The sequence below is a fragment of the Crocodylus porosus genome, unplaced genomic scaffold, assembly GCF_001723895.1.
Source record: "Crocodylus porosus isolate Cpor-Errol unplaced genomic scaffold, CroPor_comp1, whole genome shotgun sequence".
Classification (NCBI taxonomy): Eukaryota; Metazoa; Chordata; order Crocodylia; family Crocodylidae; genus Crocodylus; species Crocodylus porosus.
This window is the reverse complement of record NW_017728886.1, coordinates 52,754,640-52,780,544: the sequence shown is the minus strand read 5'-3', so window position 1 is coordinate 52,780,544 and position 25,905 is coordinate 52,754,640. Positions and strand designations below refer to the sequence as shown.

Sequence of the window (25,905 nt, the reverse complement as noted above, 5' to 3'; positions counted from 1 at the left end):
TAAAAAGAGACTAGGGCATGGACAAATATACACTTCAACCTTTTCAAAAGGAGAGAGGGGATAGCTGACTTTCATACAGTCGTTAGGTCTGTCTGTTCCATATGCCAAGATAACATTTTTTAAACATCATTTACAGTATAGTCAGAGAATAATTCAGCTCCTATTAGTTTAAACCACATCTGCCTCTGTCTTTTTAGTGCACAAATTTGTTGCTGCTGCTTGTATTGTTCCCTCATCTTGTTCCCGCTATCTTGTCCTTTGTTTAGCATGGGTTTTCAACCTTTTTTAATAAGTGTACCCTCAGCAGTCCCCTCTTTAAGTGTACCCCTAGAGGCGAGTTGCCAGACAGAGCAAGGGGGGAGGAGGGAGTGGCGCACAGCCAGATGCGGGATGCAGAAGGTGGGGTGGCGAGTGGCCAGATGCAGAACGTGGGGGAGGCGGGTGGCAAGCAGCCAGATGCGGAGCAGGGGTGTGGTGAGAAAGGGAAATGCAGTGAGAAACGGACCCTGCTCTTGCCCCTCCCCAGTCCTACTCCTGTGAGGTGGCGGCACTCCATCCCTACCTACACTCGCATACCCCTGGGACCTTTCAGAGTACCCCTGGTTGACAACCCCTGCTCTAGCACATCCTTCCTCCAGCAATATTCCTGCCCAGAGCAGGGGACTCGATTATCTTTTGAGGTCCCTTCCAGCCCTTAATTTCTTTGATTCTATATGATTTAGGGAACATAACCTTCACTTGGAACGTAACCTGTCTTCAGGTTTAGATACAGGAAACCTTCAGGAAACGCACATAGTTATTTTGGTTTTGAACATTGAATTGTTTTTGAATGCCATTGTACAGAATATTGAAAAAAGTGGTGGAGCAAATAAATATACTTGAATTTACAAAACGTTTCTATTCATCTAGACTTGCATTTATGATTTGGTTTGCTTTTGTTAATCTAATAGGGCCTTCTACCTAGATGTTTAATTGCCTGGTGAAAATCGTGAGTGGTACAAAGAACAATAGAGGTAATTTATGTGTCTATGTATATCTCTTCCTTTATTAGCACGGCATGACTCCTCTAATGCATGCAGCATACAAAGGAAAAGTTGACATGTGTAGGTTGCTCTTGCGGCATGGAGCTGACGTTAACTGCAACGAACACGAGCATGGATATACTGCCCTGATGTTTGCTGGACTGTCGGGTAAGTGCATATGTAGTTCACAGCTGATAGTTACTAGCAGGCCTGTATACAAGTAACATTAATGTATTTGGAGCTGTGGAACTGGTAGGGCAACAGAGTATATAAGAAAGGTGCTTCTGACTGTGTAAAAGTTGATTTTGTTTAGCTACTTGGGTGTACAGAAGATTGCTGCAGTATTGAGTCTGAGAGCCTTAGAATCCCATTCCTGTGCAGTAGTGTGAACAGTGTTTGAGTTCCTAGAAAAGGCACTCTCTTATTGAAGAGTGAATGGATTTTTTTCTTATTCCACATCTGTATTTTTGAAAAAATCCTCCTGGTCTAATATTTGAAATTTGTCAAGTTTAACCTTTTCTGCTTGTATAATGTCCCTAAGCAAATTGTGGCCCCCTTGAACTTAAACTTTTGCAAAAAAGGTTTTCTGCATCTCTGTTCTTTTTTTCCCTAAGAATTGATTGTTACCAGTTCCCTGCACATACCTAATTTTGAACTTTGAGCTGTGTTGGTGGTTTGTGACTAGTCACATGGTACTGTTTTCTGTTCCCTGATAAAATGAACAATAATTCCTTTGCAATCAGGAAATGGGCTATGCTTATCTGGGATAGAGGGAGGAGATGTAGATTAGGGAAGTTTAGACCATTTAAAAACTCTTCTTTTCTATGTCACATAGGTCTTTCTGAAAGTATAATCCTTAGAGAAATTAGCATAAAATTTGACAATACACTATAGAGTTTAAAATTTACATTTTATTCATTCTGTTTATACAAAATACACATATAGTCCTCGATCGAGGGCAGGCAAAGTCCGGCCTGGATTGGGCCCACAGTGGGCCCATTTTCCAGTAGCCCCTGTCCATAGGGCTGTGGCTGGCTTCTATGGAGACCCCAGCTATGGCAGCACGACAGCACGGGGCCAAGGTTTCCGTGGAGACCAGTCCAAGTAGCACTGGCAGGGTGTGCAGCTGGGTGAGTTGCTGCTCCGGGGCTGGGATCTTGTGGCGGTGACAGTACGGTACGGAGCTAGGGCAGAACTGTGATCTGCTGCCTGCATGCCCCAGGCAGGGGTTGCAGACAGTGGATTGCAGCTTTGCCCTGGCTCCAGACCCTACTTCAAGATCCCAGCCCTGGCCCCAGAGCAGCTCCCCACCCAGCCATACTCCCTGCTAGTGTTACTGGGGCTGGTCTTCATGGAAATCCCAGCCCTGCACTGTTATGGTGCTACCACTGCTGGGATCTCCATGGAAATCGGCCACAGCCATGTGCGCAGGGGCTGCTGGGAAATGGAGTCTAGCTACTGGCTGGATCTGCCATTTTGCCTGCCCCTATCCTATATGTTTAATGTGCTCAGATCCTTACCCATCTCATTGCATTATCTTCATCCTAAGGATCTGGTGGAAAGGTTTGGGGATTTTCTTCCTCTTGTTATGTCAAGCAATATCCCACCAACAAAACAGACAGGGATACATTCTCAGGTGGCACAAGTTAACATAACTATATTAAAATCAATAGACATATGCCAACTGAGAGTCTTTCCTCATTGCCTCTATCTTAAATGCTCATGTTTTTTTAAAACATGTTATCTGTGAGTACAAAAAGAATGTGGTCATATCTGAAACAGTATTAATTTGAAGCAAGTGGATAGAAACATCTGTTCTGTTTTCCTCTTTTGTATTCACCTTTCTCTAAGCAGTATACTCCCAGAAAAAGGAAGTAAAAGAAGAGCATGTTTTGAAAACGGAACTAACAAGATTGGTTACAAGTGTTTTTATTAGTCTCTGAAGGGCACCAATTAAGGGATCTCATCTTGCCATCAAATATACCTTTATCTTTTTTGGTATTTTGCCCAGTCTGAATGTCCTATTCCCACTGGGAAGAAAAGAACAATCTGTTCTCTTTTCTACACTTATGCTGTATAATAGCACTGAATTTGTTTTTCTCATAGAACAGATGCTGTAGAAGTTCTGTCAAACTAGATTAACAGAACTTGTTTCTGTACTGCTACCCATTGGGGCCAGATCCTGGCATAGTTAAAAGCATGCTACTCCCATGGACCCCACTGGGAGGTGAATGTGTGTAACTGAAGGCAACGTTTGGCCCTGAGAGAATGAATTTTATATTCTCCTGGGCTTTGCTAATAAGCGAAATGTGTGGTGCTGGCTTCTTAGTCTACTGTTAAACCAAGGAGACCCCACTGTTATTAGCGCTTAGAATATGATTTGTAGTTATCTACTTGTTTGTCTCAAAAAATGTGCATCTGTAAGTTAAAAAAAGGTCTGTTTCTTGGGGGGTTTGTTTCTCGCAACCCCTTTCTTCCCCAAATTCAGGCAACAAAGAAATCACCTGGATGATGTTAGAGGCTGGAGCAGAGACTGATTTTGTCAACTCTGTGGGAAGAACAGCAGCACAGATGGCTGCCTTTGTGGGTAAATTGAAACGCATTTTTAATCTCCTGGCTGCCAATGGGATTATGAGGTGATACAATATGATGGCTAGAGGGACCCCTCTTTGTTTTTTGTGGACCTTTACCTCATATTTTTTATCTTAAAGTTAATATTCTGCTTTAATTGAGTTTTGATCTCTTCTTATACCTAGCCAGCAGAAAGCCAGATTTTATTGTGTTGCTACCGATATTATAACATTTATGAAGACCCATCCTACTGAGAAATGCAGATATATTACTCCTGTGCTTGAAGTATGAAAGTTATATTGTCTTGTCAGTTGTCACCCACTGAAACAAATTGGGTACTATTTAGATGTTAGAAGTAAAGCTATGTACTTCATATTCAAAGGAGTGTATGCAAAGGCAGCCCTCATTCTGAAAGAATAAACTCAGGTTTGGGAATCAAACCAAACAGTTACAGGGCTTTGCCACTAACATGCTGTATGGCTTTTGGAAAACCACTTAAGCTCTCTGCTTCCATTTCCCCATTTGTAAAAGGGCAGTTAGGCTCAAAGAAGCCCTCTAAGATGGGTTGATCAGGATTAAATACTAACCATTTAGCTATACACCAGAACAGGCTACTGAAGATCCAAGTGCCATTTGTAGCTCTTTGACATTGAGCAAAACTGGCCAATGTTTCTTTTCTTCTGTAAAAGGAGGAGGCTTACTCTTTGCAAAAAGCTTTTGAATTTTTGTGTGAAAGGTACCATGTAAGTGTTAAAAGGCAGAAACAACACCCTTCTTTCCCAATCTGGTACCTGTTATATATCATCCATAAAATAAATTCTCTTTTCCTTAAAGCATTCTTTCTTTCTGAATTGGAAGAGTTCTTTCCTGAACTGTCCAGAAAACTTTCAGTTACCAAGAGCCCAAACTGGGTCCCTTTTCTTGTCCTCAACCAATCCTTCCTGAACTCTTCTATTGTATTGTGGATCTGACAAACCCTCACCCACTCCCATGCACTCCTCAGACCCTCTTAAATCCTGTAGAAAATGGTCTGACCTACTTTTTGTGATCAGATTTAAAAGTGGCAGGAAGGTGCATTTGGCTGCATGACCACGGATCAGTCTGTTCCTTTTAAGAAGTAATAATTTATGTTGATTATCTGGAGTTTAAGCAGTTAATATTGTTATCCCCTCTAGTTAGTGAAAAAGTGTTATACTCCTGCAAGTATAATTTGGAATTGGATGCTTTCAAATCTGGTATTGGACTGCAGGGTGCGGGGTGGTGTTCAGAAGAGTTAAATTGGTTCCCAATGTCATTTGAAGACATATAAACCATCAGGCCACCAAAATCCAGTGGATAACTTCAAGCTTATAAAAATCAGGGCTTTCTGACCTGAACTACCACTCTGGAATCCATTCCTGTCCTGAGCTATTCCCTGCTCAGTAAACATTAATTTTTCTGTGTGGGGAAGTGAACCTTTTTTTCAGTCTCATTTTTCATGCCATTTGCTCTTTAAGCTTAGCAAATTCTCTCCTAAATCAGAGGGGAGATGTAAATACTAAATTTTGATTAGTTCTGCCTTCCTGTCTAATGTGGTCGGTGCTAGGATAGCCAATCTGTTCAGAGAATATGGGTCTGAATTTTGTAAATAAGCATCATTTTGTTGGCACATTGCATGAAAGAATGCAGCTATATCATTTCTTTTCAGCCTATCTAATTATACCTTTTTATTTCCCTTCCTTATGCATTTTCCACTCTTCATTTTCCCCCACTTAAAGGTAATGCACCACTCTCTGTTCCAAGCTTGAAACTTACAGAAAACAGCAAGCGTCAATGATCGCTGAAAGGACAAACTGGAGAGTGCACCTCTTAAATTTCTTGATACCAGTATGGCAGATGCTGTTTACTTGTAAGATATTGTGGGAGGATAACTGAAAGGAATACAGGCTACCCTCAGAGCTTAAGCTTTAATAAATTATTAAAAATTCTCATAAAGAAATTGGTCTCTCGACTTTAAATAGACATCACATTTGTCCTGGGAGAAAGCCTTTTGCCCTGGACATGTATACAAATCCACCATCCTGCATCGTCTTTTTGAAGTATGCAAATAAAATGTGCTAATGATTTTTCCCAGGATATGGCTGTGTGTATCTGTAAGGTTATTAGGAATGTAGGTTGTAGCTATATTGGCCTACAGGCAAAAGGAATCAGAACTTGCAGCAGAGGTGTGATATTTGTTATTAGATCAACTAGATATTTGCAAAAAAAAGTCTTTATTTGCAAGCTTTTGGGGACACTCACCCTTCCTCAGGCATAGGAGACTGCAAAGATTGTAAAATTTCTTCTAGGTGGAGGTGTTGTAAAATCTCCTGGTTGAAATTATTCATTTTGTGCAAACATGATTCAGATAAAAGTTAGAACAGTCTTTTTACCACGAAGCTAAAATGAATTTGGCCATTTTAAATGAAAATTTTATAATTTTACAATAAAGAAGCAAAATCTACCACCTGGAAACCATCTGGAAACCTGAAAGCTGCCACCTTGCTCCTGCCTGTTGTTAAATGTGCATTCTCACAGAGCTTGGAGGCACTTCAACACAAAAGAAATTCCTTGCCCTGGAGAGCATTCCATTTCCCTACTCTCCAGTAAAATATGAAACATCATAACCAGAAGAACACATAATTCTACAGCCTGCTTGCCACCAGACAACTTTGAGGTAAAAAGACTGTTCTAACTTTTATCTGAGCCAAATTTGTACAAAACGAACCATTCCAACCAGGAGATTTTACAATACCTTGAGCTGTCCTGTGAAATATGACTTTTCATTTCCACCTAGGAGAAATTTTACAACCTTTGCATTCTTCTATGCCTGAGGAAGGGTGTGTGCGCCCAAAAGCTTGCAAATATTTTTTTTTGCAAATATCTAGTTGGATTCTGATTTCTTCTGTGAGGTTATCGCTGGCCACTTACTGGCACAGGGCAGCAACACAGCATGGAAGAGTTACCTGTGTAAATGACTGTTCTACTTGTTTTGATCAGGGCAAACCCTGATGTGTCACTTCATAGCCCCTTTTTATGGGGTGGTGGGAGAAGCCTTCTGCCAACTTACATATAGTCATTTACTGCCAAAAGTTGATAATTGAGTTAGAGTACCTCTGAAAGTGTTTCAGTTACTAACTTACATTTTCAGTCTTAATAACAGTTTTTTCTTGTTTGTTTTTTAGGTCAGCATGACTGTGTGACTGTCATCAACAACTTCTTTCCACGTGAAAGGCTGGATTACTACACCAAACTGCAAGGTTTAGATAAAGAGCCCAAACTGCCAGTAAAGTTAGCTGGACCGCTGCATAAAATTATTACTACTACAAACTTGCATCCTGTTAAGGTGCAGTAATGTGTACGTTTTGTTTGCTTATTGGCATGGGACCAGATTAGAATGTTAAAAAGCCTCTTACCCCTTAGATACTTCATCTTAATGGGACCTGCTAAGAAGGGGCCTATTCAACATGAAAAGGGGTGGCAGAATTTTTTCCAGCCACTGAATCTGAAAAATCCATCTAAAACCGTGGCGTAGCAGAGCTCTGGCTGATTCTTCATTCTTATGCAAGACAGCATGAGACTTAGTATGGTACAGAAATTGAAATACAGTAGTGTCTCTTCATATCTTTTTTAAAAGAATGAGACTAACTAAAGCTGCTTTACACTTCTTTCATGTTTTTTAAGCCTGGCTTAAAGTGGAAGCTTAAGGCAATTTCCCATCTTAACAAACACTCATTGACCAATCAGTTAACATGTTTGTCTCACCAGTTACCTTGTTACTTTTCTTTAATTGCTGCTTCCTTGTTGTAATTTCTGCTGCAGCCATTTTGCATATGCATACAGCAGAATTAGGTTTTTCTTTCTAGTATATACACTAAAAATAATTGGTGTCTAATAACTGGTTGTGTAGTGCTGAGAAATAAGTGAGCTTAATTTAAAGAAACGGGGTTCCACAGCTTGACATATTAAAAGTAAACATTTGGCAATAATTGCCACATAATGTTATCTTACTAGCAGATAACAGATGAATGCTGTCATTTTCATCTCCACTTAGATTTAATATAATTCTGTGATAGCTAGGGCTCATGCAGATATTTGCACATAAAACAATTGTGCACAGACAAGTAGTGCTATGCATACATTTAAATTAATAAGTTAGGCACCTGTCTGAAAATGATCCACTTCAGTGTTTTAATATTCTGCTGCACTCTAGGCTTAACTTAGGTTAGCTCCTTAAACCTGTACCACACACAGCTAATTCCCCTTTCATGGAGTTGAGAATGGGGGACATTGGGCCAGTGCAGAGCAGTCATGATAACAGTTGCATCGCAAGTGATTTTGAAGTTTTGATCCATCTTTACCCTCTAACACCGTTTACACTAGTGGCTTACTTTTGAAGGTCTCTAGTGTGGGAGGTGTGGGTTACAGTATATGCCTCACTTTGCTGATGCCATCTACTAAAAAAGAACTCAATGTGGGGAGGCAATGGAGGAACCTCAGTAATTCTATTAAAGTAAACTACTAACAGGCATCTACCATCCTGTATTACCTTGCATGTTTAAAAAACAGAAAGTTCCTCACTGGCTAAGCTTCTTGTTCATTTTTTCTGATAGATTGTGTTGCTGGTAAAAGAGAACCCTTTATTGGCAGAGCTTGAAGCACTGCAGAAATGTTACAGAGTGTTGGATCTGATTTGTGAGAAATGCATGAAACAGAGAGATATGAATGAAGTACTTGCAATGAAAATGCACTATATCAGTTGCATCCTCCAGAAATGCATTATTTTCCTAAAAGAGCGAGAGGATCAACTGGATGGATTAATCAAAAGGTATGCATTTCCACAGCATTTAGGAGTGAAATCTGAAGTAGTACATGTGAGCCAACTTTGTATGTATACAAAGGAAGATCATATTAATGTATCAAGCTTGACTGAGTGAAACAGTGGGGTTTTTTTGTTGTTTGATCGATATAATTTTCACCTAAAACAAAGGATCATTCAAATACCAGGCAGTTTAGTATTGTCCAGTCTTTGTGCACAAGAAGCATCCTGCAGTTCTTGAGTACTAAGAGTGCTGTTAGCAGCCCTATACATCTCAAAAGGACAGTGATCTGGAGGGAGAGCTACAGATTGGCACTTGTCCCGCACATTACAGACTATCATAAGATTTCAGGTTGTAGAAGTGGTGAGAGTATGAGATGAGCCATATTTCCATCTGTGTTAAGGGCATCTGTGAATGACCCCTCCACTTTCCAGTAGTCATAAAAGATTTTCAGAAACACCCAAGCACCTGAGAAGCACTACTTCTAAAGCAGTTGAACATTTTTTTAAAACCCCATCCAGAACTTCCAAACCAAGAACTCTATCTTAAGCACCTAAAGCAAAGTGGTTTGACCTTAAGATTCATGTGCATGAGGAGAGCAGGGCATGGACTTGTACATGTTAATGAAAATTTAACATTTATATGGTAGTGAATTTTTGTTTGACTTTGATTTTGAATATTTTAGTCTGTTGAAAGGTAGAGATCAAGATGGTTTCCCAGTCTACCAAGAGAAGCTCATTAGAGAGTTCATTCGCAAGTTTCCTTATTGTGAAGCTACCCTACTCCAGCAACTTGTGAGAAGTATTGCTCCTGTTGAGATTGTAAGTCTGTCATCCAGTTCAAATTCTGTTGCTACAGTCAGTTTAATTTTAGGTGCCTTTCTGTCCCTTGACTCCTGCAGATTATTGTATATGTAAAGGCATTATATATCCCAAGGCATTTCTAGCATTCATTTCTACTTTGTTTGGTGGAGAAAAGTTCCCTAAAGTTCTGACACCTCATAACTGAGTTTCCTCTGGTTCTCACTTCCTGATGCATCATTATAGAAAATAAAAGCAGAAGGTTATGATGAAAGTGCTTTATATTTCTCTCTGTTTAAGCATATCTCACTGTTTCTCATTGCAAGCCTTGTTTAAGAAATCATTTATTGTTGGGCTTGACTCCCTTTTTTAGGAGGAAAGGAAAATGATGGGTAGTTTTATTATAATATTTTTTGCCAGTGCTCCAAGAAAAGCTGGTCATGTGTAATTTCAGAAGGGAAAAGGTACTTTGTTGAAGTAGCCTTTTTCAGAGGAAAGCCACTGCAGTCGCTGGTGGTAGATGGCTGATATAATGGATATCTAGTATGAAACACCAGAAGTGCAGATGGGAAAACTAACTTTGCCAGTTATGTATTTAACAATTGATTACACATTGAGGGCTATAGGTTGTACAGAAGGGACAGAGTAGGGAGGGAAGGGGGCGGGGTTGCTTTCTATGTAAAGGAGCATTATACATCTACCCGAATCAAAATGGGATCAGAGGAGGAGAAAGCTGAGGCATTGTGAGCTAGGATACATGGAGGTCGGGGGGGAAATGGACTCAGTGGTGGGGGTCTGCTATAGACCAGCGCACCAAGAGGAAAAGCTAGACTTAGAATTCTTGAGGCAGCTCTCAGAGGCTGTATAGTCTAGGGAAGTGGTTGAGCGCTCATGGTGCTCAGGTCAGGTCCCGGAGGACTGGAAAAGGCCCCATATGGTCCCTATTTTCAAGAAGGGGAAGAAGGAGGATCCGAGTAATTATAGTAGGACAGTCAGTCTCACCTCCATCCTTGGAAAGGTCTTTGAAAAGATTATGAAGGTCGTATTTGTGGGAGTCCAGCAGGAAAAATAACGCAGCAGGGAAACCAGCATGTAGTTGTAGCAGATAGATCGTGCCTGACCAATCTGGTTTCATTTTAAGACAGGGTCACAAAAAGCTTAGACGCAGGAGTAGAACCAAGGAGGTGATACTTCCCCTCTGTGACATTGGTCAGACTACAGCTGGAGTACTACATCCTGTTTTGGGCACCATACTTTAAGAAGGATGTTGATAGACTCGAGGGTCCAGAGGACAGCAACTTGTGTGGTCAGGGGCTTACAGGACAAGCCCTATGAGGAGAGACTGAGGGACCTGGACCTCTTCAGCCTCCACAAGAGAAGGCTGGATTTTGCCACCGTGGTACCTGATAAATTTATTGGGGGGGGGGGCCAGACGGAAAGGGATCAGAGATGTTCTTCACCAGGGCGCCTCTTGGGGTAACAAGGAACAATGGTCACAGACTGACAGGGAGCAGATTTAGGCTAGATAGCAGGAAAAACTTCTGGTCACTAAGGGTGGCCAAAAATTGGAATGGGCTTCCAAGGGAGGTGGTGCTATCCCCTACCTTGGGGGTTTTTGAGAGAAGGCTGGATAGGCACCTGGCTGGGGTCATGTGACCCCAGCATTCTTTCCTGCCTAGGCAGGGGGTTGGACCTAATGATCTGTTGAGGTCCCTTCCAACCCTAGCATCTATGAATCTATGACTCCCTAACTGGCTCAAAATAAACTTAAGCAAGAAAGTTTTTGAGGGGAATGCATATCATGTCCTGTCTTTGAAAGTCACATGTATTGTAAAAGGAATGATTTATAATTTTCTTATATACCTGGAATGTACTTAGTAAATTAAGAAGAGCCTCCATCATAAAATTAAATCGCGAGGCATTCTAATTTATCAGCTAATTCCAGCAGTAGCAATCCCTACTATTTGTTTAAAATCGGAACAACATTGTGTACAAAGATTTGCATTTCCATACAATGCATGAACATAAATAAGGCTTGCTTACACTAAGCATTTGTCTTCCTGCTTCATTGTTGTGTTTTTTTCCCTTCTCCTTACAGTCTCTTTTTTCTTCTCCCCACCATCCTCCCGCTCCCCCTAAAGTATCTGATTCGTTGCACAGGGTTTGATTCTGAGTGAATCAATAGAGCCCGTAGTGAAGTCTACATTGGAGCCTGCCATCAATTATATTTTACCACAAGTATTTGACTTTAGGCAGGCACAATTACACAAATTCAGCATAAGCAAAAAAAGCAACCTCTGCATAGTAATTACTGTCTTACATATTCTCAGATGATGTAATAGTTTGAGGTTTTGCTTTGAGCTGGAGCAACTTGTGTGTTATCCACAGAACCTATGAACATGGGTACCTATAAATCTGTTACTGTGGTTTTAAGAACAGATTCTTAACTTGTATATGTACCAAAGTATTATGTACCAATGGTAACTGTTTATACATCAGGGAGAAGAATTTCTGCAAATAATACTATTTCAAAAATGTCAAGTTTTTAAAATATTTTTGAATCCATTGAACACAACCAGTGTATCAGTGCCAAATGAAACCTTTTTCTCTGTGCTAGCACTGGCATTTGTCTACAAAACCTTGCTGCATGCTATTTTCAAGTTGCCAACACTGTATCAAAAGAATATTTCAGAAAAATAGTTATTTCACCTAAAAATACATTAGAAGGATATTCAAAGTATGACAAAGTGATGACAGCAATAAAGCATTCCGTGTACTCACTAATGTCAAAGCATATACAGGCACATCTGTAAACTAAACAAAAGACTGCCTTGTTAGGTGTTGACTCTGGCGCACATGGAAAGTGTTTCTTTAAGTTACCACAAACGAAAGTGGACATAAAAATTATCAATTTTAACTGTAGCACCTATAGGTACAAAAACAGTTGTCATTGTTTCCAAACAGATTCTATACAACCACTGTACTTATTTCTACAGCTCTTTTCTCTAAAAACAAAGAACTAGACTAGGGTGGCCAACCTGTTGCCACAAGCGGCATGGGGAGCTTTTGAATGTGGTACATGGCAGACTGGGGACAGGCAACACAGTGGCAAGGAAGGAGAAGACAGCAGCAGATCAGGCAAGAAAAAGAAAGCACAGAGGCCAGGAAGGGAGGGGGGGAGGGGATGGGAGTGGCACTTGGAGGCTGTGTGGGTAATTTGTGGTATACCTGCCAAAAAGGTTGGCCCCCGCTGAACTAGACAATGCTAATTTACTACATACTGCATATGTGTAATGAATGTTATGTAATGCATGTTAGTAGCACTGGGTCAGATTGCAGCTGAGTTGGGGATTAGCATTTACTACACCAGTGACTTCTCCAGTAAGAATGCAGATTGCCACTAGGAACCTTTCATCTTTGTTTTTTGTTTCCTTTCCCTTCTCCACCCAAAATAGAAAAAATCCTGAAACTTTTTACTCTTGTAAATGCATCATATCTTTGCAGGTTTGTTTTTTTTCTGTTAACCACGCCTTTTCTATCCCTCAGGGCTCTGATCCTACTGCTTTCTCTGTACTTACACAAGCCATTACTGGTCAAGTGGGGCTTGTGGACGCAGAATTCTGTACCACTTGTGGAGAAAAGGGTGCTGACAAGCGATGTTCAGTTTGCAAAATGGTAAGAGTGTATAGCTGTTGTTTAAAAAAATCTAATGTCACCGATTGCTGACAGTCTGGAAAGTGAGTTTACTTGCCTTGAACTGCAGCTTTTTGAGGAGTGCCCTGCAGGTTCACATGTAAGATGTACGAGATACTGTCTTACGGTGCAGGTGCCTTGAATCCAAGGAGCAGGAGTACCTAGTGTGTTTGGGGGGTTATGTCATTTCTCAATTAATTTTCATTCAAAGAATTTCCTTTGAGCTAATGCATGGGACAGTCATGTTGTATGCCTCTACTAGCTTTAAAAATGTAATCTAAAAGTAGTACAAAAGTACACATGATAAATTACTTCCAGTGTTTGGTTAATACTGTACTTTATCTCCCTCAAACTAAAATGCTATGCTGGCTTTGTTACATTAAGTTGCCTCTAATAACTTTCAGGTAATGTATTGTGACCAGAACTGCCAAAAAATACATTGGTTTACCCACAAAAAAGTCTGCAAAACACTGAAGGAAATCCATGAGAAGCAAGAACTAGAAGCTGCCAAAGAAAAAAGGAAACAAGAAAAAAGGCAAAAGAAAGGTACGGATCTATAGTTTGCCGACTGAAACTAATTCTGCACCAGCAGCCATAAAATCTGTGAATACATGTATAAAGTGAACTTCTGTGATGTCTTGGTTGTAGCAAAAAAAAACAGGACCAGCATTTGTTAGAATGCTCAGCTTTGTATTTGTGAATGCAGTATCCCTTTTAAGTGTTTAATTGTTTATATATTTTTTTGAAAGTAGACATGCAAATGATTTTTTGAGAACACCAGAGCATGAGGAGTTCCAACTTCATGGTTTCAAAATCTTAAAAGACTCATCAAGAGAACTAAAGCTGTATTGCTTCATGTTGCTTTGCAAATAGAAGGCCAGATGACAAGTTGAATAATGACACTAAACCATTGTTCAAGAGGGTAATAATTCAGGAGTTAATTTTCTGGTATAGTGTAGGTATGGTTCTGCAGGTTCATTAGCGATTTTTTTTTTTTTTTTTTTCCCCCCCTCCAGCAACCCAAGTGCCAGAGCAAAAATACTAATGACCCTTTTCTACTCCTTGCTGAAAATGTTAATCAAAAATGAGAAAACATTCTCTAATTTTCTGTCCCTTAGCCTCCCCTCTTTATACTATCATGCTTGCCTTACTCTTGGGAGTAGTCCCCACTTCAGTTGGCTTCTAAAATCCTCCATTTAATATTTATTAAGAGCTTGTCATAGACCCCATCTGTGATTCTCTCTCAGCATTTAAGCCCAAATGGGCTTTCTGGAGTCACCTACAACTTGATTTGGAGAAACCAAATGTACTTACCTTTACCACAGAACCTTCAGTCTCAAAACTATAATATGTGGCTCCTCCTAGCCCAGTCAAACAGTTGAAGTTCAGAATAATTTACTCCAATCAACATTTAGCACTCTTAACAGAGAACTTCTTGTGTCTTCCTCGTGAATTCTTTGTAAGTCTAAGACATTTTTTGTGTTCATACATTTTTCAGTCCTTCCTTCCTTGAAACACTACCTTGAAATATGCAGAAAGTACTGGATTAGATTAAGTTTGAAATGAGCGTTGTGGTGATAGGACACCATTAGTTAATGCCCTAATCAGATCAAAAATAGTTAGATTATAAACCTGCCCTCGCAATAAAGGAAAAACTCTAAATGTAAAGGGACGTTAATGGATAGCTTTGTCTGAATGAGAGGTCTAAGATTGGTTCCAGTATAACTTTGCATCACCCAAGACAGAACTGTGGAGTCTGACATCCCTGTCAATAAAGTGGGGGTTAAGTCATTATTTTTAGAAAAGTGCCCTTTTTAATTGAAATGAAGTTGTACTGCCATATTCAGCCTTAGTACCAGCATCTGCTTGTGCATGTGTTGTAGAGTCTGTTGATGGGATTTGTGAGACGAGTATGAGCTGTTCTCTCCCGTTTTTATTAGATGAGGCACAAGGAGCGGATACTAGTTCTGTTAGTGAAGAGCAGCAGTCAGACCCTGACCCATCTACCAAAGACCCAAATCACGCAGCTGACAGAACAGAGGAAAGTGGGTTTAACAAAGATCTTGCAACATTATCCCCTCCACCTGACAGTGTGTCTGAAAGCGAGACTGGCCTGCCTGATACTTATGTTGAAAAAAGTCAAGAACCCGAAGAGTGAGAGATGTGGGTGAGGAGGGGTTATGCCTTGCACCTCAAAAGTCATGGACATGTCTGTAGCCCTCACAGAACTGCATATGCAAGACTGCCTGTGCAAGACAGATGTGTACCCAGAGTTGAGAAATTGGGCAGTATGCCTGCCATGTGATGCTGGAGACTCCATCACAGATGGTCAGAACAAGTAATTTATCATCTGGTCAAAACAACAGTGACATTTATTCATCTGTGTTTATACCTACCACAAGTATAATCAATATCTGAGGTAAATCTACCACCAACTAGTGAAGTGGGAAATCCAAGTAATTTGGCTGATTCTTACTTTCAAAATATAAAAGTCCTATTTTGTAGTAATATAAAGATTTTCCTGTAAGTGCAATAGAAATGCAGCTGAGAGTCTTAGGAAGCTGCATGGGAAGTTGGCAGTTAAATTGCATCTAATTTCTGCAACTTCATTTAAAGACAGCTTTGTAACATTACGTTTTTGAGACCCTTCAATTGGATTTTGAAGACTTCACTACTTTACTGTAATGAGTTAGTTTGCAGTAGATACACAGCAAAATTTGTCTGTGTTGTGAGAGTTTCATTAAATGATACTGTTATTCCAGATGTCACAAACTGACTGTGAATGTATCTTCCAAATAAATGATTTTTTTTCTCAGACAAGATGTGGATGTACTTTAAATAGTTAACACTTTCAGATGATTGGATGGTGATGGTTTACACCTTTTTCCTGTTTGGAAAAGTTATTTCTATTATGCTAGATTTTATTTATGAATTATTTAGTAAGCATTGACAGGTGCGTGGTATCATATGAGACGGAGAAGTCTTGTTCCACTGATGACAGTGCTGTACTGATTTCAACCAGGCTGGGCTTTAGTTAGTACTTTTAGCTAAAGATGGGCTTCTGAAAATAGTGTGCAAGAAGAAACAGTGTTACTCAGAGTATTTATAAGTATTACTGTTAAATATACTGGAAGTTCTAGGAGTGGAAATATTTTGCAGCATGAGCATAGGCTATGAGCTTTTCTATGGCTCTAGGAGGACCTACATTCTTTAGCCTGAGCTAGTGGCAGCTTGACCACTGGAAGAATGTCTGTAGCTGATGTTATACTTAACCTTGGGATCTGGAAGCAGAAGTGATTTCACATTGCATGAGCTTTGCCAGGCCAGTAGAAGCAGAATTAAATCTGGTAAGTTACCAGTGTCCTGAACAACAATACCTTCTTCCATGTGGTTTCAGCTTGACCGTGAAGACATGCAGCTGCACAGTACAAGATCAACAGACATACTGTCAAGCCTGCAGGGAAGTGGAAAGCATAGATAAGACCTGACCTATGCCATCAGACTATTGTTCCTCCAGTCTGCTTTCCATGAAAACTGATGGCCTCATCTCTGGTTCCCCCAGCTGTTGTGTTTGGCTCTCAGCTCCACCTGCAGAAGGAGACAATGTAGCAGGTCTTGCTTCTGAATTCCATTTAGACTAAGCTGCTGTTTTGTTTTGCGCTTTTGATAGCGTGCTAGATCAAGAAGAATTTGACTGACTTAACTTTAGACTAGCATATGCAGGTATTTGAATGAATGTTTAAATGTATTTAATAAACTGAGAGCTCAGACACACAGCACAACCTGTCCTCAAATCTCCCCCGTTTTTTTGTTTTAAAAAGGAGCAGACGTGTGACAGACAGATATAACTTACCAGGAAAAATCGGGGGTTCAACTATGCTATTGTAAGTTACACCAATATAGGCATCACATCCACTTTTGCGCTAAGGTAGTTGCACAGTACAATTCAAATAAGCTGTCACTGGCTTCCTTGCCACCTATAAGTGAGGTGCTGTAAGAGCACATAGTGCAGCATCTACCCTGCAGGAGCTGTCTGCTTGCTTCTGATGCCAGTGTAATCTACAGCTGTACAAAACAGATTGAAGTTCTGTCAGGGTTACCGCATGATATAGTATAGGTATGCTAAAGTGACCTTGCGGCCCTGATGGTAGTTGATTCTAGGGTCCTTAATTTTCCTGTTAATGTAAATTAATCTATGATCAAAGAAACTTGAGATGACCTTTATATTTTGCAATGAATACTTATTTGTATACAGATGGACACCATGAATTCTTCATTTTCACTGAAGAGTCTGATTCAAGCTCTGGCCTTAGAAAGCCAGATAAAACAGCAGTTCATACAGTCTTTGGTTTAACTATGTGGTATAACCTTATAAATCTGGCTTTCAAAATTCCAGAATTCTCAAAAATCCCAAACTTTTAAAAAACACAGTACACTACATTATTGCCTTAAAAAATAGCTTCCCAATAATCCAGAAATTTCTTCGGAAGTCCAGTGCTTCTCCGACTGCCATTATTTTTGTTCATCAGCCTACAGCTATTGTTTCAAACAATACTCAGTCACACATGTAGTGTAAAAGAAAATTGTCCTAAGGCTACATACTTTCCTTGTGTTAAAAATCCAGAATTTTCAGATTTCTGGCAGGTGCTAGGGCCCAAGGATGCCAGATTTATAAGGTTATACTGTACTGTCTTTAGCTCTCAATAGGCACTCACCCTTACTGCTGGATTCTCAAATTATCTGTGCAATTTGGCCCCCTTATGCATATATGCATAACATATACAGACAGTATATGCACAGGCAGTTTGAGTCTGTTAGTTGCATGGTCTTCTTTTCCACAGGCCCCATGTCTCAGTGGTTCAGCACACAGGATGGACCTGCTGTAAGGATGAATTGGGAGACTGTTTATAATTGTTGTGCTTCTGTTACTGCAGAAATGGGAAGCTGGATAGTGAATGTAATGGGGATTAGGGGAAAAAGAAAGGATTGACGGTTGAATGGCTTCAGGGAAAATTAGATTCTGTTCCCATCTCTGTCATTGTCCCTAAGTGATGCTGGGCATGTCATTTACATCAAAACATTCACAACACTAAGAGTCCCCCCTCATTTTTTACATGCCTGAAGTGAAATACCTGGTATTTGATCTGAAGAAGTGGTGAGTGCTCAGAGCTGCAACTGAAGCTGATTAGAGCTGTATTTCAGAAGTTTAAGCTGTTAACAAAAATGTCAATAGTCTGGAAAATTGGGTCCTAGAAACCAAGTTGAGCATCCAGAACTAGTAGGTTTTTGACAGTTTCATCTTTAATCTCTCTCTTCCTCATCTGTAAAATTGGGATAAAACCACCTGATTTGGAGCAAACTTGAAATTTAAGAGGAAATACCAGAATTTCTCAACTCAATAATTGTAAAAACCTTCGGTATGTAGACTTTTTATACCCTTACAGCTGAATCGTTATCTGAAATTTTCCAAGAAATTTTCAATCCAAATGAGATGCAAGCCACAGAAGATTGCAGCCCAAATTGTCTGAAGTTTGCCATAATTCTAAGCAACTGTAAACGGGTTTTAAAATGGGTTGATCTCTATGGATTCAATCATTGTTCCCAGATTTGCCCATATTCTTTTCCTCCCCTGTATATGGGAGCTGACAAATCCTTGTCTTTTCATTTCCCAAAGACTCCTGTGCAGTTTTTTTTACAAGATGGACTGATTAACACCTCTGACTGGCTCAAGTCTAGTGTCAACTGAGAAGCACTGTGGTGGATCCTTATGAGGTACAGATGCCCGCTGAAATTTATCACAATTCTTTGCCTGCTCTATGATGGTGTGAGAGCAAGTGCTGGTTCTCACTAACAGATCTGTCACAGATCCCTTTGAGGTTCAGATAGGAGTTAAGCAAGGCTGTGTCATCACTCCAGCACTCATCTCGACAGGGCCAGCCCACCCATTTTTGGGGCCCCCTGCCCTAAAGAAGCCGGGGGGCGGGGGTGGGATCTTGATCAACCTGGCTCCAGTAATTCAGGTTATAGTGAGATTCTGAAGAATGTTGAGTATTCCCCATACCTCGGAAGCCATCTCTTACAGAAGGCTGGCATTGACAAAGAAATCCAATATCACATCACATGTGTAAATGTAGCCTTTAGATGCCTAAGGAAACACATGTTTGAAGATCATGACATCAGATTCAAAACCAAACTTACAGTTTATCAAGCTGTCATGATCCCTATCTTACTGTATGCAGCTGAGATGTAGACAATATACAGGAGACAACTCAAGTTGCTGGAGAAATACCATCAAATCCTTCAAATCCAGGGGGAAGACAAATGTACCGATATTAGGGTCTTCTTGCAAGCAAATGCCATGAACATCAAGGTGATGATCATTCAACTTCAGCTTTGCTGGGCTGGCCACATCCTCTTGACTTCCAAAACAAATTTTATTCTTCCAGTTCAGTCAAGGCATACTCAAGGGGAGGGCAGAGAAAGCACTTCAAGGATGCCTTCAAACCAACTTGAAAAAATGCAACATCAACATCAGCTCATCAGAAGCAATCACTGAGGACCACCCCAAATGGGGGAAAAAGTTTGCTGCAGGGGTCTCAGTACTTTGACACCTCACAATGACAACAGGAGATGGAAAAGCAGGCACTGCAGAAACAGCATATCACAGACTGAATTAGGAATCCAGAGCCATCTACCGTGCAAGGAAACATGTCCAAGCTGCAATAGAATCTGGATTGGCTATGTCAGCAATTTTTAGACCCTTAGAAGACAATTCATCCTCGACCATGAGAGACTCCCAATGGTGAATGTTTCTGCCCCCTTGTCTACTATGGGCAGCATTGCCTAAAAGGATTTCTGAACAATGGGACAGAAAGGCTGGGGCTCTCGGAAGGAGCTTGTTGTCCTGCGTTCTTAAGTACAGTCTTAATTAAGAACTTGACCTGAAGCATCCAAATGTGATCTACCTTCTCATGCTGCCAGTTCCAAATATCTTTCACTTGAAACTACCATTCAAAGGGCAAGGTGGGTTCCACCAGGAGCTGGGAGCAGGTTAAAACTTCAGGATACCATGTGCAACTTTTGGTTGAAATCATGTTCATTGGACAGTGGACAAGAATAATTTTTTTACCATTTTAATGGGCACACATTTAAGTGGCAGTGAGTTGGACCAGCAGATCAGCTGAAACCTAGGAGAACTCATATGCTCCAACATTCAGCATGTAGCTACACTTTCCAAATGCAGTACAAAGAAACTAAGGTTTTCATAACAATTGCTTAAACAGTCAAGACTCAGAGACAAAGAGGAACTCTTGTTTGGAGAATGGGCATGTGTTCGTTCCTGTTTACGTTAACTGCAGGATTAGCTAAGACAAAAGGAAGTGAGCTGACTTAGAGCACAAAGATGAAGTGCTCTTGCCAGAAACAACACCTAGACCAGTGTTTCCTAGACTTGTGACCTGGGAAACACTCTTTTTCTGGAGTAAAATTGATTGCACATTTCCCTCACTGGTCCATGAGCTGGATCCAGTCTGTGGAGATCTCTGTGTGCAGGGCCAGCCTGGCAGGGTCCTGGGCCAACCCATTTTCTTATGGCACACTTTTGCTGCACCATTTGGGAGTCATTGACATAGACCCAAGGTAGTTTAAGAGCATGTGGCACACTGAAATGAGACCCATCACAGCAGCTTACTGTTAGACCAGCCAAGGAAAGCTCTACCAGGGCTGACGCAAAGTCTAATTGCAGTGACTTCATGCAAGAAACAGATAAGCAACAGGAGGCTTTAATCCTATCTGCAGATGGGAGAAAATTAAAGAGGTAAAAGAGATCTCATTAATTTAAAGAGGTCTCCGAGTCTCTTAAGAAAAAGTACTAATGATTAATATATTCATTCCTGGTGCTGGCAAGCTATCTTAAAGTTTTGTTCCCTGCTTTAGGATAAAATGCAACAGGGCACTCAGGTTTTGTCAGTGACAACACTATGCTAAAGTTACGTCCAATTAATGACTGGTGTTTTTGACCTTTATTCCTTGACTCTAAGCATTACATGTTTTGAATTATCAGGTAATAATTATCATTATCATTAATAAATTATCATGATAATTTGAATTATCAGGGTGGTACAGTTGTTCTGCTGAAAGTTAATGTAATGAAGTGTAAGTTACAGTGTATGCCTTACAAATGCTAACTTAAAAGAAAGCTTTAATACCTATCTAGCATATATATAAATGTTTCCTGAGAAAGCAAACAGTTATCTGAATCTAATTGTCAATTTCTCACAGGGTTCTTTAAGTTTGTTTTCAAGATGCTTTTCTTGATAGGTGGGTATTTTGTTCCAATCTACACAGGAAAATTCCATTATAGATCTCTTCATTGCCCTTACAAAAACTGCATCTTCAGGGTTCTCAAATGGAACTCTACAAAAAGAACAAAACAAATGTAAATTATCTGAATAATAACAACAAATTTTTCTAACCACTTTGGAATTAATTTGCTAGAAGCCTATGAAGAAAATAGTGTTGGAGCTACTGATAGTACTGACTTGAGAAATGCTTGAGAACTTTGAGCAGTGTTGGAGTGATGTTCAGGGATCTGGTTTTTCTGTTTGCCGCAGAAAACCCAGGACACTGCAGGTTTTCCTGTGCAGGCTGGCAGAGTTCCTTTTCTTCACAGACTCCTCTGTGTAAATCTGTCTATGGGGGTGAGGGGGCACAGGCCATGTGTCAGGAGGGCAAGGCAGAAGCACGTGCCCTGCCAAGATGTCTGCATCCATTGGGGTATGGGGCTGCAGCCAGGCCAGACCAGCTCCAGGCAAGAACCACCTCTGCAGCCCAGCAATTTTTTTTTTTTTGGTGGAATAACTTTGGGGCTTATTCCTTGTTTTATGACACCACTAATTGCTGTAACGTGTGGCTGGGTCACAAGTCATGATTAACTGGTTAATCGTGTCTTAAGTACAATGTGTGGCAGAGGCCTAACATACACATTCAGATACCAGGGCATTGGGCACTGTATGGGAACCTGAATAGAAGAGAATTCGCTCAAAGGTATAACTACACTATTGTACCATAATTTAAGAAATATGAAGCAAGGTTTCTCTTTGCTTGCTTGTTTGTTTAAGCATCTATTATTATACCGACTGTATAGTAGGAAGAGAAGTTTGACAAGCTTTGTGGCACAAAGCACCCTTCTTCAGATCTGATCTTTAACTATATTTGAACTATGTGACTAATACTGATGACTTCAGTAGGATTTTTTTAATGCTTAAAAATTACAGTGTCAAAGCACATAGCTGCAACAGGTGAAAGAGAAATCATATTTTGTTGTATTGAGACTATTGTCAATTGTCTTGTTTATAATCCTTTTGTATGGAAAACTTGATTAAACCCTCTTTAAAATATGAATTTACCTGATTGTGGAGAGCTGTGTTGTGTGGATGGTGCTGTATAATTTGCTGAAGGAAATCTATTGGCTATTTTAATCCATTTGTAAACATGTTTCTCAATAGTTTTTATATTTGAAGTTTGGCTTGCCACAGACATTGCTCACCATGAAGTCAAAAAAAGCCCAGACTCTTAAAGTAATCTGTAAGGTTGCCTCATAACAAATGACATGCAACAAATGACATGCAAAATGCTTTAGAGCTTTAAATTGATCTTTTTCCCTACCTCTGTACACTTTTGCAGAAATACATTTCTGTACTTGATTCCCTATAGTACATGATTTAAAAATATAACAATATAAAGTAATCCAACCATAGGCTGAGAAACTGTACCCACACAACAGCGATGTTTCCATAAAGGTGCATATTTGAGAACAGGCAATTAGTAGGAAATTGCCTGAATCATTTTAAAACAAGCTACTATGATGGTCTAACACTTGAGTTTTTTGATCAACCAGTATTTGATGGTACAAAATTAACTGCATTTTACACACTCCATTTATACAATGGAAATGCACTGACAGCAGCAACAAGTGGAGTCTTACTGAAAATGGTCAGTTGTTTATCCTCTAGCACAAAAAGCAGACTTTTAAAAACAACAATGCTTTTTTCTTTAGTATGGATAGAAGTGAGAGAGCAAATATTTTTGAAGTGCAAAAACAGAGGTCAGAGCAAGCTACTTACTTATTCACGTGATTTGCAAATTCATAATCTGTAACAAGTTTAGAATAAGAAGTTAATATTTGTAGAGCATTTTTACCACTTAAGTACTGGCATTCCATGGAAAAACTTTTTTTTCAGTTTTGCTGACATCAAAAAGTAAAGTAAAAATTACAGCTAGTGTCAATGAAATATGACAGAGTCAATTATCTAAAGTAGTAAGTAGTTTGAACACAGGATTTACCACCCATCTTTCTGAAGTTTTGTAAAAAAAAAAAAAAAGACGACAGGAAACTGAGCAATTGAGAGGAAAAATTAAATATTCAATGAAGTGAAAATGTTTGTATATGTTTTGTATATTATGTATATTACCCATTTTATGTATGTTCATTAACCTATTTGCTTTTTACAAATGAGTATTGCTCCTGATTAGTTTGGAAAACTAACTCGCTGCTACTATTTTGTAACAAATAATACAAAAGCAATCTGAACTTGAAGACATGCAAAGTGCAAGTGTTCTGAATGTAACATTTTATACACGTTTAATTTTGATGCAGGAAAAACAACCAGAAGATTCACTGTTGAAATAATAATTTCTAAAAAGCTGGTTAAAAAGACACTGTATGTATGGTGGAAAAGTTCCAGGGGTCCTTATCTATGTTTTGAGCTGGGTAGTTTAAGCCACATGTTGGAACATAGTTTTCTCTGGGTGTCTGTTAGTCAGACATGTTTGGATAGTTATAGGTAAAAATTAGGTTAAGTCTGCAGTGTGTCTGTATCAGCGTCCCTGCGCATCAAAGTGGCAGCAGGGGCACTGTAATGCTTGTTGAACAAGCTCTAGTTAAAGCACCCCTGCCACCATTTTGGAGTGCACGAACACTGATGCATGAGATGCAGAGGCTGGCTGGAGCGCACTAATTAGCATGTCAAAGCAGGCTCCTGGCAAGTCTACAGGCACCTGAAGTGCCTTGCTCTGAAGGTGGCAGTCTAAAGATGTGACTTTTTTCAAAGCAGGGCTGCTTACTGCATGTGCTGAGATCCACCTCTGGTTACTTGGCTTACTTGAATGATTAAAGGTTTTGTTTTTTTCTTTTTCTAACTAATTTTGCTCCTGTCACAACTATGGAGATACAAAGGTGAATGTTATGGATTATACTTCAGTTCGTGTATCATGAGCAAAATTATTAACTAAATTACATCTACAGAGACAATTTGTACCTGTAAAACTCTATGGATGGTAACAGAGTTGCATGTTTGCCAATGTGAGCATAACTGAAGAGCCGCAGTTCACAAGTGTTCAGGCAATGGAAGCAACAGAGGTTGAAATCTGATTGGTGGGATCTTTGATGAGAAATGATTAACAAGCCAGAAAAAGCCAGCTTAATTTGCTGTTAGAAAAAGAATCTTTGTATTTTTAAATGGATCAAATTTGAACTACACTTACTTGAGACCCAATAAACATGACTTGCCATGTTGCTATTTTGAAAGCGTTGTTTTTTAAATGAGAACCACATTTTAAACTCCTACAAATAAGATGTGTGATGACAGATGTTAAATATGTTAAGCAAGTGTTTGTGAGTGATTTCTCTGATGTCCATATCTGCAATATATTTTAAACAGAAACCAGTCAGTATTTTGTACATTCAGATGTGATAGAAATGACATGCCATTTCACATCTGAACACAGATATTAAAGACAGAAACTTCTTTGGGATACTAGAAAGACTGTGGTCCATACAAGCACCAGAGGGCACCAAATTGCTAAGCTGCTTGATCAGTCTGTCAGCATACAGCTTCCTTGAAAGACTGTTTACTGAACAGAAAAATTAGTAAAAAAAAAAAGATATTTAAAAAAAAATAATACAATTCTGTTTTCAATAGCTTCTGATTTTGAGTAGTTGTTTCAGGGTTTGTCTAAAACATAATCTGCTTGTTAATGGAAAGGATCCATTTGCTCTTCATTGTAACTACATACTGTTAATTCAAAATGAAGCAGTTTGGTTGAGTTCATCAAACATATCTATTTCACTATCAAATCTAATTAACACTAGCAGCAAATGGGTGCAAACTACTATTTGAAATTCAAATGACCTGAAAGCAGAGTTTAGTCATTATAAATACCTGGAGGCATCTGCAAACTTTGGGCAGCTAGAATGCTTCTGCTGGATACTGTCTTAGCCACCAGTGATTTGCCTATTCTCTTTCCAAAAGCTATAGACTGGAGAACACAGGATCTTTTGTGGTTGTAAATATGTAACGCAGATTCTTTTTCTTTTTGTGTAATTTCTGTTAGGAAAGAAATAAAAACTGTTACCTTTCTCTCAATCAATACAACCTAACTTTAGCTACCTACTTGCAATCAGAAGAAAATTCACTTTCTTGAACAAACAACAACATCCTCACCTTATGTAGAATTTCAGAATTTTGTTGCCTTGAGTACAGAAATAGCTACATCAGCTGAAGATTTACAGTGAAATCCTGGGCCAACTGGTCTTATTAAGGCAGGATTTCACTCTTATACTCTATTTGCATATTATCTAACTATATGAAAACCTGACTCATAGATTGTTATATGCATAGTAAAACAGTGTTTCAGGTCAAGGTCTCTAACAATTCCCATTCTTTAATCAATACAGAGAAGGCTATAGGAATACAATAAAAAAGTTCTGTTTTCTTTTCTTTTTTTTTCGCACTTTCCTTCAAAGATGATTTCTAATTTGGAAATAAAGGGATGGAAATTGCAAATCAAACCAGGTGTATCTACACGAGATGCTACGATACTATGGTTACTGTGCATTTATATAGTACTTATATAATCAATCCGGCTAACTACAGGCCCATTAGCCTGACTTCTATCCTGGGGAAGATCTTAGAAAAGTTT

At 39.5% G+C, this 25,905-nt stretch overlaps 2 protein-coding genes across 5 annotated transcripts in view; one reads left to right on the top strand and one right to left on the bottom strand.

Moving 5' to 3' along the window:
• The window catches only part of ANKMY2 (ankyrin repeat and MYND domain containing 2), a 28,578-nt gene extending 12,834 nt beyond the window's left edge, over positions 1–15,744 (top strand). For both annotated transcript variants that reach the window (XM_019534141.1, XM_019534150.1), the window contains exons 3-10: positions 1,052–1,190; positions 3,511–3,609; positions 6,797–6,957; positions 8,225–8,439; positions 9,117–9,252; positions 12,778–12,906; positions 13,329–13,470; positions 14,865–15,744. In XM_019534141.1, the coding sequence (XP_019389686.1) occupies positions 1,052–1,190; positions 3,511–3,609; positions 6,797–6,957; positions 8,225–8,439; positions 9,117–9,252; positions 12,778–12,906; positions 13,329–13,470; positions 14,865–15,082 (1,239 nt within the window). In that variant the 3' untranslated portion in view covers positions 15,083–15,744. The remainder of the gene's footprint in view (positions 1–1,051; positions 1,191–3,510; positions 3,610–6,796; positions 6,958–8,224; positions 8,440–9,116; positions 9,253–12,777; positions 12,907–13,328; positions 13,471–14,864) is intronic.
• Positions 15,745–21,009: 5,265 nt separating this feature from the next.
• Positions 21,010–25,905, bottom strand: part of LRRC72 (leucine rich repeat containing 72) — a 29,046-nt gene continuing 24,150 nt past the window's right edge. For 2 of the 3 annotated variants that reach the window (XM_019534114.1, XM_019534122.1), the window contains 3 exons: positions 25,146–25,310; positions 23,049–23,076; positions 21,010–21,339 (listed from right to left, as the gene is read on the bottom strand). In XM_019534114.1, the coding sequence (XP_019389659.1) occupies positions 21,174–21,339; positions 23,049–23,076; positions 25,146–25,310 (359 nt within the window). In that variant the 3' untranslated portion in view covers positions 21,010–21,173. The remainder of the gene's footprint in view (positions 21,340–23,048; positions 23,077–25,145; positions 25,311–25,905) is intronic. The other variant, XM_019534130.1, reaches the window with a different exon arrangement.